Source organism: Hypanus sabinus, chromosome 1, assembly GCF_030144855.1.
Source record: "Hypanus sabinus isolate sHypSab1 chromosome 1, sHypSab1.hap1, whole genome shotgun sequence".
Lineage (NCBI taxonomy): Eukaryota > Metazoa > Chordata > Chondrichthyes > Myliobatiformes > Dasyatidae > Hypanus > Hypanus sabinus.
The window spans coordinates 177,135,465-177,150,517 of NC_082706.1; the positions used below are offsets into that span (position 1 = coordinate 177,135,465).

The 15,053-nt window shown below is 40.3% G+C and overlaps 2 protein-coding genes across 6 annotated transcripts in view; one reads left to right on the forward strand and one right to left on the reverse strand.

Annotated features, from left to right (window-relative positions):
- pde7a (phosphodiesterase 7A) overlaps positions 1 to 12,318 on the reverse strand; it is a 134,194-nt gene extending 121,876 nt beyond the window's left edge. The window contains exons 1-2 of one of the 2 annotated variants that reach the window (XM_059981988.1): positions 9,299 to 12,318; positions 8,964 to 9,145 (exon numbers count right to left, since the gene is read on the reverse strand). In XM_059981988.1, the coding sequence (XP_059837971.1) occupies positions 8,964 to 9,107 (144 nt within the window). In that variant the 5' untranslated portion in view covers positions 9,108 to 9,145; positions 9,299 to 12,318. Of the gene's footprint in view, positions 1 to 8,963 lie in introns of both variants that reach the window. The other variant, XM_059981998.1, reaches the window with a different exon arrangement.
- Positions 9,119 to 15,053, forward strand: part of LOC132400698 (uncharacterized) — a 44,834-nt gene continuing 38,899 nt past the window's right edge. Inside the window, exons 1-3 of one of the 4 annotated variants that reach the window (XM_059981956.1) lie at positions 9,302 to 9,320; positions 12,357 to 12,474; positions 14,607 to 14,664. The gene's annotated coding sequence lies outside the window, so the exon portion shown is untranslated. Of the gene's footprint in view, positions 9,321 to 12,356; positions 12,475 to 14,606; positions 14,665 to 15,053 lie in introns of all 4 variants that reach the window. The other 3 variants (XM_059981937.1, XM_059981967.1, XM_059981946.1) reach the window with 3 other exon arrangements.

Genomic DNA, 15,053 nt, shown 5'->3' on the forward strand with positions numbered 1-15,053 from the left:
TTCTTTCTAAAATTAGAGCTTGCGGCTTTTAATCAGGTGCGCTCTGTAGTCCGGAATCTACGGTAGATATTCAAGGCTTCAGTCACTTCCACTTTACCCAATATTAATTCCCCTTCTATCCTCCAAGGGACTTGCATTCACTTTAGCTACCCTTTTCTGCTTTATCATAAAAATATTTCACTGTTTTTAATACTGTGCTAGTTTACTATAATAAACTATCAAAATTTTCTTTTGTTGCGTTACAGTTTTTCTAATCTTTCAATTTCCCACTACTTTGTAATTATTGACTGAGTTTGTATGCCTGAACTTTTAGTTTGATGCCTTCTTTTATTTCCTTAGTTAACCTAAGCCGGTATTTCACTTCACTTACTGTCCTTGCTTTTAACTGAAATTTGTTTAACTGAAAAATCTCTTTGAAAGTCTTTCACTATTCCTCAAATGTCCCACCATATAGTCTGTGTTCATAGTCTATGCGAGTCAGCTCCTCCTTTATTCCTCCCTTGTAGATGCACTAATATACTGTTCAAGGAAGCTTCCTGCATTTGTATAGTTTCAAAATTTCAATTACCATTTGCTGCTAATTTCCACCCTCATTTTTACATAATCCATATCCAATTCTTCCTTTTATTTTTGTGATATATATCAAGTGAAATATTTATGAAATCTCAGATGACAATTTTAACTTCCAATCCCACAGCAATCTCAACTATCAAACCTTCAACCTGAAACAAACCTTCAATCTGAAACACCAATTCTGCTTCTCCTTCCACAGATGCAGCCCAATTTACTGGGTATATCCAGCAATTTTGTCATTATTTTAGAATTTCTAGCATCTGCAGCTTTTTTATTTTTCATCTGAATCCACAATCCAATTAGATTTGGTATACTTAGAGAGAGAATATGTATTTAGATTTACTTCAAAATTGGGTAGACCACAATAGGATTTAGTAAAAAGTAGCTTGAGATGGCTATCTAAAGATCAAATCATGTCAGACAGCAAGAGACATTCCAGAGGGAAATAGTAAGGGCCCTAGATAAGTAATTCCTAAAACTGGGGAACTTTACACCCACAACTGTGAAGGTATACAAAGGGTAGGATAAAACAGGACAGAAGCAATTCACAAATACAAAAAGAATGTGGAAAGTCTATTCTAGTTTAAAATGTACCATGACAAAGAAATTGCATAGAAAAGTGCATTAATACAATAGGATGTTTAATAAATACAAGGAAGAAAGCAAGAATGAAACATTTTAAGAGCTCAAAATAATAGTAAGTGGGGGATAGAAGATATGTATGGGTTTAAATGAATACTCTGGAAGATACTGGTATTTTAGAGAAAGAATGGGTAACATTTAAAAAACAAACTATCAAATTATGGCATATTAAGCATTTATTTTTGTGTGCCATACTCTGCCAGACCTTCAGCGACCACTCCCCCCCCCCCCCCCCAAGTGGTTGCCTTGGAGGAAAGATTCTGAGAGTGCTCCCCCATATCCTTTTCAGAGCACAGTTGCTTTCATTTTTTTTTTACGAGGCCAAGTTACAAGCTCGATATTCAACCCAGCACGGATGAAAAGCGTGTCTGGAAGCAGCCTGACTGGGTTCGAATCCAGGAACCTTCACTCTGGAGTCCAGCACTAATGTCACTGTGCCACCAGCCAGCCTATTAAGCGTCTGTAGCAATTTATCTAATTTTATAGCTATGTCTAAATAAAATATATGCAAGATCCATAAAAATAAACTTTAAGGCTCTGATAACAATTTTCCAAATTCAATTCAGCAAGTATATTGTCAAAGAACTGGAAGATTGCTAATACTTAAAAGAATGTAAAGGTATAAAATAAGGATACACTAAATTACTGTTCATTCAGTCTAATGTTGCAATAGGACAGTTATTATGGAAAAAAAAAGCTGAGGGACAATATAAAATCAACATTCAGAGAGGCTTAAGTTGAAGGTCAATTATTAAGGGATTTGTTAACCCAAGGTTAACAACTAATTTATTTTGAGGAAGTAACAATCTGTGCACATCTGATGAAAGCAAAATGGATTTTAATAATGTTATTGACAAGAGCCAACAAGATCCAGGGAGAAATTGATTAAAAACAGAAAGCAATTAAAAAAAAACTCAACAAGTTAAGCAAAACTGGAAAGACAACTAGTCAGCATTTCAGTCTGATTTCAGGAAATTGAGAAACTGGATTCAAAATTAGCTTGTGGGAGAGATGCACACAAGGCAATAATAAAAAACAGTTTTCACATTGGCAACTGGTTGGAATTGGTGGCCTCCCCACCACCTCCAGCTCTGATCTCAGCCCTGAGGAACTCCAGGCCAAGACCCTTACTGCAGTTGGGTGCTACATCTCATTTTCTTCCATCACTATTTACCACTAACCCCTCTTCCCTTCACCTCCCCCCCCCTTCATTCCTCTGAACTGCCAGTCTCCTCCTACACCACTTTCCCTGAGTACCCCAACCCTCCCCTCTAGCCTCTACCATCCCCTGACTGCAGCTTTAATCCCTGCTGCATCTTCATGATTTTCTTCTATTTTCCCCTCAGAGGCAGAAAGCTTTCTCCTAAGGAAGAGCCTTTCTATTTGTTCTCCTGCGCCAACACCTTAATGAATTCCGCATCCACCTTCACCTTGCTGGCTCCTCTTCTGTTGCCTCTATCTCAGAGGCCACTTCTTTGGAAAGGATACCCCAGCCCCACTGATGTCCCTTTCTCCTATCTTCAACCCTCTTCTTCTTGGACACACCACTCCACTCTTCTGCCAACTTTGGATCTTTTTATCTCTAACTGCTGTTGAGAGATTAAACATCTCAACTTCAGCGCTCCTCAGTTTTATTTGGATCTCACTTCCTCTGAATGAACTGCCCTCTACTCACTCTGCACCAATCACAACCTCACCATCAAATCTGATAACGAGGGGTATTGTTCTGATATGGCAAAATGACATCTACATTGCTGAGGCAAGACAGCAACCCTCAACATACCACTTCTTACCACTGAGAAGCACCAGGCTGTTGTCCCCTGTGCCAACACCAAACTCACCACTTCTGGAGATCTCCCATCCACTGCCACCATCCTCATAGTTCCAATATCTCACACTGCTCATGTCTACTCCTAATCCCTCCTGGCACTTATCCTTACAAGTGTGACAAGTGCTACATCTCTCCTTACAACTCCCCCTTGAACACCGTTCAGGGCTTCAAAGTAACCTTCCAGGTAAGGCAACCCTTCACCTGCGAGTCTGTCAAGTCAAGTAGTCTATCATCATTTAACTATATACATATATAAAGTGTACATAACTATATAAAGTCTATAAAAGCAAGACAATATTTCTCCTAACCTTGGTGTAAAGCACAGTAGTACATATAACAAACAATAACTTACGAAGGATAAAATCCACAGATGAATCAGACATAAATAACAAATTTATATTAAATTCTGTAAAGTATGGAACAGATTAACCAGTGACACTTCAAATATGATGCAGCAGGGAGTTCAGAAATCTTATAGCCTGGAGTAAGAAACTGTTTCTCATCCTGACTGTTCTTGTTCTTATGCATCATTGTCTCCTGCCTGATTGTAGAAAGTCAAAGAGGATGTTGGATGGTTAGGTGGGATCCTTAATATTGAGGGCCTTGCATAAGCAGCACTCCTGATAAATGTCCCTGATGGATGGTAGGAAGACTCCTATGATCCTCTCAGTCCTCACAGTCCTTTGGGACTTCTGGTCCAATGTTCAACTGCTCCCATACCAGAAGGAAATGCAACGTGTCAGGATGTTCTCAATGGTGCTCCTGAAAAACGCAGTTAATATGGGGGGGGGGGGGGGGGGGGGGGGGGAGTGCTGTGCCTTCTTGTTCAGTAGGCGATTTTAATAGATACCACCTTCCTGTCACAGTCAGTCATAGATGTCACCGTCAGAGTAATCTATTGCATCCAGTGTAGCCCCTGCTACAATTATGAAACCAAACAGAGATTGGAGGACTGCTTTGTCCAGCACCTTTGCTCGTCTGTCACAAAGATTCAAGATCCTGCATTAGCCACGTACTTCAATTCAACTTCCCATTCTGCCATGTCTGTCCATAGCCTCCTCTACTGCCACGATGAGGCCATACTCAGTTCGAAGGAGCAACCCCTTGTATTCCATCTCGGTTGCCTCCAATCTGATGGCATGAGCACAGATTTGTCTAATTTCTGATTACTTCTTATCCTCCCTCCCCTCCCACTCACTTTCTCCACTCCCCATTCTGGTTCCCCTCTGACCCCTTCTCTTCTATTCATTTGCCTATCTCCTCCATCTAGTGCCTTTCCACCTTTCTTCCATGGACCACTGTTGTCTATTTGATTCCTCCTTCAGCCGTTTACCTCTTCCACCTATCACCTCCCATCTTCATACTCTTCCCCACCCATCATCCCCCACATCACCTGGTCTCAGCTATCACCTTCCATCTTGTACTCAATCCCCTTCCCCCACCTTATTCTAGTTTCTGCCTCTTCCTTTCCAATCCTGATGAAGTGTCTTGACCTGAAACATCAAACGTTTATTTTTCTTCATAGATGCTGCCTGACTTGTCAAGTTCCTCCAGCATTTTGTGTGCTGCTCAAAATCTCCAGCGTCTGTAGGATCTGTGTTTATGGTTTTAATATGCCTAGCTCTCTGGTTTTTCATGGAACTTATCAATATTTAGATCCAAATGCTTATGTTAAAGCTTGTAGATAATATGCTCCAATCCATTACTGCTAAGAATGTCATGCATATTTTACTGATGATTTCAACACAAAACCAGCTCTACTACTATTCCAGTAATCTATGATGTCATCATATTACAGAATGAAACAGCAAGAATGTTATGCACCAGCACAGTTATGGGGTACATATTGCTCTTAATATTTTGTATCTTCTTTGCAAGTATCCTACATTGTCTTATTAATCATCTCATTGTCCTATCCTGCAAACTTCAGGATCTATGGAGACAGCAGCAACATGATTAATACAAGGAGGAAGGTTGCAAACCACAGATGATATACCACACTAACTGCAAGTGTGTGATTAAGCATTGCTCCAACACCATCTACAAAATTTGCTAATGACACCACTCTTGCTGGCAGAATCACAGTGATACAGGAGTGAGATATATCAACTGCTTAGTGGTATCATAATATTGAGCTCAACATTAGCAAAACCAAGGAACTGATAGTGGACATTACAAAGAGGAAGTCAGGTGAACTAACACTGTTTTTCAGAGAGTGAACATTTTTACGTTTTTGGATGACAATACTTCAGATGATCTGCCCTCGGCTCAGAACATATATGCAACCATTAAAATGGTGTGCAAGAATCTAAGGAGACTTGGCATGTTACTGAAGACCAACAAACATCTACCAATGTAGAATAGAAAGCTTTCCAACTGACTGCATCATGACCTGGCATGAAAACTGCAATGTATAGGTATGCAAGAGGTTACAGGGAGGGGCAGACTCAATCAGCCAGTTTCATCGGCTGAGTGAGGGTATATGCAAACACTCAATGTCTCAGGAAGACTACATCCATCATTAAGGATGCCTACCATATGGGCCACACTCTTTGCATTCCTGCCTAGATAGCAGCAGATACAGGAACCTGAAAACTCACACCTCACCTTTCAATACACCTTTCCCACTGCCATCAGGTCTTTGAGCCAAGCTGAAAAAGCCTATTTCTACATCAGATTAAATGCTTCTATTGCACTAATGTCCCGTCTATCTTGTCGTGGAAGTTCTCTATAATTAATGCTAATTAACTTACGCAATTTAAGTTTGCCATGTTTGTAATAAATTATGCTAATATAGCAATAAAATTCAATTTTTTGACATTTATTCCATGGGTTTGTATGGCCATGACAATAAACTTGAACTTAAATAATTAGGTGGACATCAAAAGCAGAAAATGGAACTTAATTAAAAAAGACAAGCATTTAGGAAATATAGAAATGCGTAATAGATGGCAAGAAGCAAAATTGTAGAGACTTGGGTGCCAAATTCACAGATCCCAGAAGGTAACAGGACGTGAAGATGTAGGATATTTGACAAGACAAAAACGTAGAAAACAAGACCAGCAAGTCATGTTATGTTATGACAGTAGAAATTTAACAAGATGTTAAATTAGGAGAAGATACTGGATAGATTAGGTTTGTTTTCCTTAGATTGGAAGTTAAGAGAGATCCAGACTGAAGAGTACAAATAGATTATAAGAAACTTTTCCTTATGGAAGAAGCATCTAAAACCACAGGACACATTTAAAAGCTGTGGGATAGAAGATTCAAAAGTGGTCAAGGAGAGAATATCCCCTTCCTCCCAAGATATTTGACATACTGTTGCCAACCCTTGTCAGATGGAACGGTGGTTTGAGGAGACTTAGTATGTCAGTAAAGATTCTCACAAATTTCTACAAACATATCATGGTTGCATCACTGTCTGGTATGGTGGGCCCACTGCACAGGATCTGCCACCTGATCAAGGTCGTGGGAAGCCATGGGAGTACATGGTGGATGGTTGTACGAGTTGACGCTCCCAGAAGGCAGAAATGGCAAACCACATCTGTAGAAAAATTTGCCAAGAACAATCATGGTCAAGACCATGATCACCTATGTCATATGACATGACACAATGATGATGATGATGATGATAGTAATTTATAGTTTTTTATCATCATGTATTGTAATGTATTGCAGCTGCAAAACAAATTTCACAATTGCCAGTAATAATAAACCTAATTCTGAAATTCTAACAAAAATCATTAACTGTACAAGTATTTGAATTTTCAAGAGACAAAAGGCTACAAGCCAAGTACAAAATGAGATTAGTATAGACTAGTACCTGATTGCATAGATAAATAGGTCAAAAAGCCTTTTGTGATGTTCAAAACCAATTATAAGCATACTGTATATAAAATTAGTGAAATTAGTGAGAAAAATAGTTTCAAGGTGATTACAGAGCAATGCAAATACTAAGAGTGTTTGACTTCAGTTTTACATGAAATAAAAACTGACTAGTGCTGCACCAATTAGGTAAGATACGTATAGCAAGGAAGCAATGAGGAAGAAGTGAGCAAATTCATAAGACAATAAAACATAGTAGTGGAATTGGACCATTCAACTCATCAAGTCTGCTCTGCCATTCCATTGTGGCTGATTTATTAGCCCGCTCAACCCCATTCCCCTGCTTTCTCCTCTAAACCTTTAACCCACCTTACTAATTAAGAACCAATCAACCTCCACTTTAAATATACCCAAATACTTGGTCTCCACAACCATATGTGGCAATGAAATCCACAGATTCACCACCCTCTGGCTCAATAAACTCCTCCCCATTCTCAGTTCTAAAGTGATGTCCTTTTATTCAGAGGCTGTGCCCTCTAGTCTCAGAGTACCTCACTATAGGAAACATTCTCTCCATGTCCACTCTATCTAGGCCTCTCAACATTCGATAGGTTTAAAGGAAAGTGGAATGAACTCCAAACTTTAATGGACTCCATCCTAAAATGCTAAGCAAATAACTTGGGCATGCCTCCCCCAAACCATGCCCTCATGATCAGTCACAGACTGGATTCCAATTCCACCCCAAATGTATGGTTCAAACCTACCATAAACCCTGCACCAACATCATTTCTGCCTTCTAAGGCATGATAGAACATTCTAGTAAACCATAAATGCTTGCCCTGTAAACCAGTCTCAGAACAGACAATCAGTTTCATTGGTGTCTCTCTGCGGTAGAGTAGACTGGAATTTTTGGGCCTACATTGTGCTATATCACACCATTTATTCTGGATTAACAACATAAATTTGACCTAATGAAGTATAATTTACATTTTGAATACATTTGTTATTGCAGTCACTACTGAGTAATACAAGCTGCAACCCAACACCCATTACAAGTGATTAACCAGGTGCGAGCCAGAGTAAACACCTATTTCTGTCCAAAATACACAGAATGCAAAAATGGCAAAATGCCATATAGTACCGAGCTTGCTATTCTCAAACAGGACAGTGTTACAGGAACTGCAGTGAACCCCATATCTATCTAAAAGAAACAAAAAAAATACTGAAAAGGTTCTAGCTTCTGACATTACACTTTTCTTGCAGTACTTGGAGGATATTTAGGTTTGATCTGTTAAGTATCAAATATCAGGCAAAGGCTATTCACAAGAAAATTATCCTGGAGTGCAACACTGACCAGAAATTGAACCTAACTGGTCACAAAGCTATTATGGCTACAAAGGTGGGCCAGAGATCAGATATTCAGTGATGAGTTTATATTGAATCATTCAAGTCTTACTACCATCTACAAGACAAAGTGGCCCAGTACACTGCTGACAAGGCTATGTTCAGAGTTGACATATTAACTCCACTGTATTCACACATCACAATTGGGCCACTTATCGCTAAGTCTTCACCACTGTTGAATCAAAGTTCATTGAATTCCCTGTAATGGAGCTTTGCAGGACAATTCTCAATACTGAGCAGTAAGCCTACTACAGTCTTTTCAGACACAGAGATAGGCAACAAATGCACCAAATCGCCAACCCTCTGAACGTGTTCACAAGAACGCAATACGAATAGACTGTATTATGCCTCCACACAATTTGCACTTACTCATACCGATGCTTTGAGAATACACACGCAAATTGGGCGCGGAGTCAAAGAAGCTTATAGTAAAGGCAACAAAAACAACTATGATCGGATTCATTTAATCAGATATACAATACGTCCGAAAAGAGTGATAGAAGCCATGTACCATTGATTTTTCACCAACATAGCAAATGTGAGTTCAGAAGAAATGAATTACTGTAAACTTCGCAGGCATTACGAGGAGAGCATGGTGTAGGAACAAGTGAGCAAGAATCATGATGTGAAACAACTTGGTGGAAAAACATACGGCGCTGGGCGCAAGTTGAGGGCGGTCTCCGCTTACCTGTGACAGGAGTCTCGGGTTGGCGCAGCCGAAGAGGGACGAGCTGGAGCTGAAGCTGATGGCCCCCCGACGGCTCAGGACGTGCTTGGGTACCGGCCTGTCGAGAGGCAGCACCGGTAACTGGTACTGGTAACATACTGCCATTGAACCGGGAACTGAACGGACCCTCGGAAAACACGGCGCTGGGGAAACAATGCAAAAACAACAGCGATAGCAAAACGGCAAGCAAAGGGCTGAAGTGGGCACTTAACATCGAAGGGTGAGAGGGGCCGAGGAAACCGGGCCGTCCAGTGGCGGTCAGCTCGTACATACACAGCCACCACAAAGCAGCTTACCTTCGCGCTGCTACAGCTTCAGGTATCCCGTTTTTCGAATGAACTCGAGCCGTCGTCAATCGCAGTCGCCGACACCTGGACGCAGCCGCTTCCTCCTAGTCCCATCTTGGGTGCGCTGCCTCCTGATGGGATTTTTTTTTTCCCCTGCTGCTTCCTCGGATGCCGGCGGCGCCTTATCTGAGAAAGCCCATGGGCGACAGGGCCAGGCACGGCCTACACGTGAAGGCCTTCCCCTTTCTTCTTTTTCTCTTTTCCTCTTTAGAGCAGCGCTTCCTCATTTCTCGCCGCCTCTTTCAAAACACTTCATCTCCGGCCTGAGGGGGGACGGCGCCGAGTTACCCTTGCACACGACTGGCCGCGGTGGCCGTTGCTCGGTAACGGCACGAGTTCGGTCCCGGTCCCGGTGCTCTCGGGCTGCGATCCGCCGACCACCTCAGTGCGATGTCATGCAGCAAGAGCCCGTGAACATCCACTGCTCCTACACAATGGAAAGCAAAACAATTGTATTGCTACTTTAACTGTGTCCTGCCCCCAAGAAAACAACAAATATTCTTTTGCCTAAGTGATTTTATTTGCTTTCAGAAACCAACCACCTGCCATGTGTGGTTGTTAAAAGCCAGAAATGAAATAAACCAATTACAGATAGGAAATGTTTTCATCACTTTTTCTTATTGGCACATTTATGGTTTTTTAAATGTTATCTGATAGCCGATTGGATAAACTAGAGAGCAGTGCCCTCCCTGAGATTTTCACGTTACCAGAGAACCTGTACTACTAGAAAGCATATAGAGTGCAGATAGGGTATTCCTGCAATCTGGGTTTGCCCTTTGGTTGATGAACACTAATGTAGGTAACCACCTCCTTGTGACTCATATCTTACAATGTGTGCGTGTTATCAACTCTGCTGTTGCAATGATTTGTAGCAACTTATTGCAGTAAAACATTATTCGTCATGAATTATTCAACGAATAGAAAACGCTGTATTACTCATAGTATTCGAAGTGTACAACTACATTACATAACTGATTATTGACATTTTTATTGGACAGAACGTTGTACTTATTTCTGAGTTGTTTTAATTATCCTGCATCAACATATGCAATTGAACCTTGATTATCACCTAACAAAGTCACAGTTAGATATAAGAAGCTTCTAATCTGCCCTGAATTTACATTTTAACTTCCCATAAACTTTGACATTCAAGATACTGAACTCTGTGTGAATCAGTGATCCAGCACTGAGGTTAAAAAAGGGTAATGATACAGTATGGGACTTCCTTATACTTTTAAGAGTTTATTTATTTATTTATTGAGATGCAGTGCAGAAAAGGCTCTTCCAGCCCTTCTGCCCAGCAAACATTGCTTAATCACAGGACAATTTACAAATTAACCTATCGACCAGTACGTCTTTGGACAGTGGGAAAAAAACCAGAGTACCTGGAGGAAACCCATGCAATCACGGGGAGAACGTGCAAACTTACAGACAGCTTCGAGAAACATCAGCTTCTATTTATCACTTAGAACAAAAAGGTTTGAGAAAACCGCAGGTCACATAAATCACAGCGGTACCTTAGAGGTGCAGGCCTGCAGTTTGGCAGTGCTTGCTAGAAATGATTGTCCTGTAAGGATGGTGGATGGCATGGGTACCATCTCCTCATTGATGTGTCATGACATACATGATGAGCTATTCAATGCAAGGCCAATGGCAAGTTGAAGCACATTTTTGCAGACATACTCTCAGAAATCCTGCAGATTCCGGATGCTCTTTCATAAATTTTTCTGTACAGTAAGTAATGCAGGTAAGCACAGTGGCTGTAGACAATTAACTAATTCCAAACATTCGTGTGAAGAGACCCACTAGAGGTGCTCTACGTTGCCTGGGCAGAAATTGACAACTGCATTGGTGCTGCTTCATGCACCCATTCTGAGTTCGTCAATTTCACCAATTCAGCATTAGCGCAGAAAGGGTTGTGCAGCATTACCAGAGAATGCAGAAAGATTTGGCGAACATTTCCTGTGAACTCAGAAAGAGATCAATTAATCACAGCAGTATACCAAAGTAATACAAAGGAAAACAATAAGTAGAAGATGCAGAATAAAGTGTTAGTTACATAGAAAGTGCAGTGCAGGCAGACAATAAAGGGGAGGGTCGTAATGAAGTGGATTATGAGGTCAGGAGTCCACCTTATTGAACTAATAGACTGTTCAATAGTCATAACAGCAGGACAGAAGCCGTCCTAGAGCTTGGTGATACATCCCTTCAGGCTTTTGAATCTTCTGCCTGATGGGAGAGACAGTGAAAAACAATGCCTGGGGTGGGTGGAGTATTTGATTGTGTTGGCTGCTTTATTGAGGCAGCAAAAAAATACACAGTCCAGAGAGGGGAGATTGGGTTATCTGATGTGCTAAGCTATGTCCATATCTCTTTTTAGTTTCTTGCAGTCTGAGGCACAGTAGCTGCCATACCAAGTTGTAGTGCATCTGGATTAGATGCTTTTCATGGTGTAGCTGTAAAAATTGGTGAGAATCAAAGGGGATATGCCAAATTTCTTCAGCTTCCTAGGGAAGCAAAGGTCCTGGTGCACTTTCTCGGCCAAGGTGTCTGCAAGATTGAACCTGAACCGCTGTTGGTGATGTTATGATACCGGTTAGCTAATAGGATGTGTAAAACAAAATGAAAATAATATTATAATCCATGAAGTAACAGAAAACCTTGGATTTCACTGTGCTTTATTCCTTTCTGCTGTCTTGACCTTCTCAGTGTTATTCAAGGTCCAGACATTAGAAAGCTCTCCTGCACTATTCATGTGCAGTCTTTTATGGAAAAAAGAGAGATTGAACTGTCATAAAAATGGAAGTAAAGAGTTCACAGTGTATGCAGCATCTCCACAAACACCATAAAACCCTTCAGTATAGAAGCTGGCATTTGTAATCGTTTATGCGTAGCACTATTTGTATGTATTTACATATGTATGTTTCCTATAATTATATTCAGATGGATGGATAAAGTACAGCAAGCAAGAATGCAACATTGTTATGTTCTTTTTATTGACATTCAGCAATGAAGAAAGAGATTTGGGACCCCCAATCCACAAATTCCCTGAAATGCCTCAGGGATTCACTAGCTTGGAAATTCAGTTAAATCCTAATGCCAGCTGTTATATTAGGGTTAACAAGGTGAGAAAGTGCTGTCTTGCACCTCCAGGAATTTAGGTTCAATCCTGACCTCAGGTGCGGTCCAAATAAACTTTGCATTCCCTTCCCAAGATCATGTGGTTTTTCTCCAGGTAGTCCAGTTTTCTCTCACATCTCATGTGAAATACACACATGCCAAATACACACATACACAACCACACTTTTTTTTCATTTTCTGCTCTCTTTTTACACTACTTATTTAAGTTCATTTACATGTGTGTATGTGTACAGTATATATGCGCTGAATATAGATTGGACAATCCCAAGTCCAAGTGGGAAACACCAAAACGCCCAAGAAGGTAGGAGCAGGTAGTGGAGAATGACAGAGCTAGGACCCTATGAGTCTTCCAAATACAGACAGCTAAGCAGGTACTGGCCAACCAACCAGACATTGTAATACTAAACAAAGCAATAGTAATAGATGTAGCAATCCCAAATGACAGTAACATGAGGAAGAAAGAATATGAGAATATGAATATGAATATGAGAAGCTGGAGAAATACCAGGGCTTGAAAGAGCAGATAGAAAGGATGTGGAAGGTTAAAGCCAGAGTAATCCCAGTGATGATAGGAGCACTTGGAGCTGTGTCACCTGGACTGGGAGAATAGCTCCAAAAAATCTTGGGAACAACATCTAAGATCTGCGTCCAGAAGTGTGAACTACTAGGAACATCAGGGGTACTGCGCCGACCCCTCAAGTCCCCAGGCCTCTGGTAGAGGACCCGAGATTGATGGAAAAATATACATACACACCATCTTATAAGGGGTGGAAAAAAAGAAAAAAATATCTTTCTATATATATATATAGTGTGTGTGTGTGAGAGAGAGAGAGACCATGCGCTGCTATGCTTCTGGAGCCAACAACATAGGGTGCCCGCAACTTATTAACCCGTACATCTTTGGAATGTGGGAGGGAACCTACGTCAAGAACATACAAATTCCTTACAGAGAAAATAGGGAAAGGGAGAATGGCATTGCTCCCTTTAGAACCAGCATAGACCTAAGAAAATAAATACCATCCTTCGTAACATTTAAGGTTAAAACGTTAAATTCAATCGAAATTGATTATAAAATAAGATAAATTATGCAGTGTGGATTCCAAACAGTTCAATTCCCCCATGTCTTGGATAGAACGACAAGTGGTTCTTAAAGTGTCCACACAAGGAGGAGATGGTATAAACAGGAGAAAATCTGCTGATTTTGGAAATCCAAGCAACACACACAAGATGCTGGAGGAACTCTGCAGGCCAGCCAGCACCTATGGAAAAAATACAGCTGATGATTCAGGCTGAGACCCTTCGGCAGGAGATGGTACAGTGTAGTTTTGTGTGAACCAAGAGGGTCAACCTACCTTAGAGTACCAACGTTAGATCAGTACTCTCCTGGATGACTTGTCACTTGACCTGTTTTGTGCTGTTATGCTCGGTCAGATGTGCTTTTATCTCCTATTTCCAGAACTTTTATAAATCACAACATAAAAATCTTTGAAGGAAATGGAACAGTCTTTGTATTCCCTCTATGACCTTTCTCTTGGCTTGCTCACAGAAGTGCAGGAGCATATCCTAGTGCCTTGTCTTCAGTCTGGTGATCACAAAACCTACCTCTCAAGTGAACCATAATCAGACTAGAATACACTTTTTCCCAATTTAAGATTCAAGTTTATTTATAATGCATACATTGAAACATACAGTAAAATGCATTATTTGTGTTAACAATCAACACACTCGAGAGGGCACCTGCAAGTGTCGCTATACATTTATGCCCACAATGCTTGGCAGAACAACACAGAACACACGAGTAACCAAACAACAACAGCAAAACAAGCCCCATTCATCCCTTCCACATACACAGTCCCCTAATCCCAAAACAGACCATCTTCTTCAGTCTCCATCCTCCAGGAAACTGGGACTTTGACTTGGATTCAGACTGAGACATGCTTATAATGGATCTTTGGCTGTTTATTGAAATATAGTTTTACTACTAAATAAGTAATTTTGTCTTGATGTAAATGTAATAGAATATAATGAATCAAGCTCCACTATATATTTCTATTGATTTTTGAATAGTTTAATTAATGTGATATTGCCTAATTATTCTGTCATAATTGCCTTTAAGGTCTCTAATTAAATCAAGATTAAAAGGGAAATAATTCTCAGGATTTGTTGCTTAACAGGTTAGTGGCAACCAGACTCAAATGCAATCTTGAATTCAATATAATTTGAAATTATGTTTGACATAATCTTGTATAAACTATATGTAGAAATGAATGATAAGATTGATGAGACCTTGTATTACCAGATAATTTTAAAACAAAGTTATGTGGGATCATGATTTCCTTCCAAAAACCAGATTAAATACCTTGGTAAAAAATTTTAAAGATGAAAAACATAAAAGTAAGGATGGAAGACTGCAACAAACCTCCACACTCATTCAAGATAAAACAATAATGCAGTTTTGATGTAGACCAAGATTAACATCTTCATTTTAAAAAGAGCACCCTTCATAGTTGTATCTTCAGGAAGAAACGTTACTTTTATGAGGATCAGCAAAAGTTCTGTGATT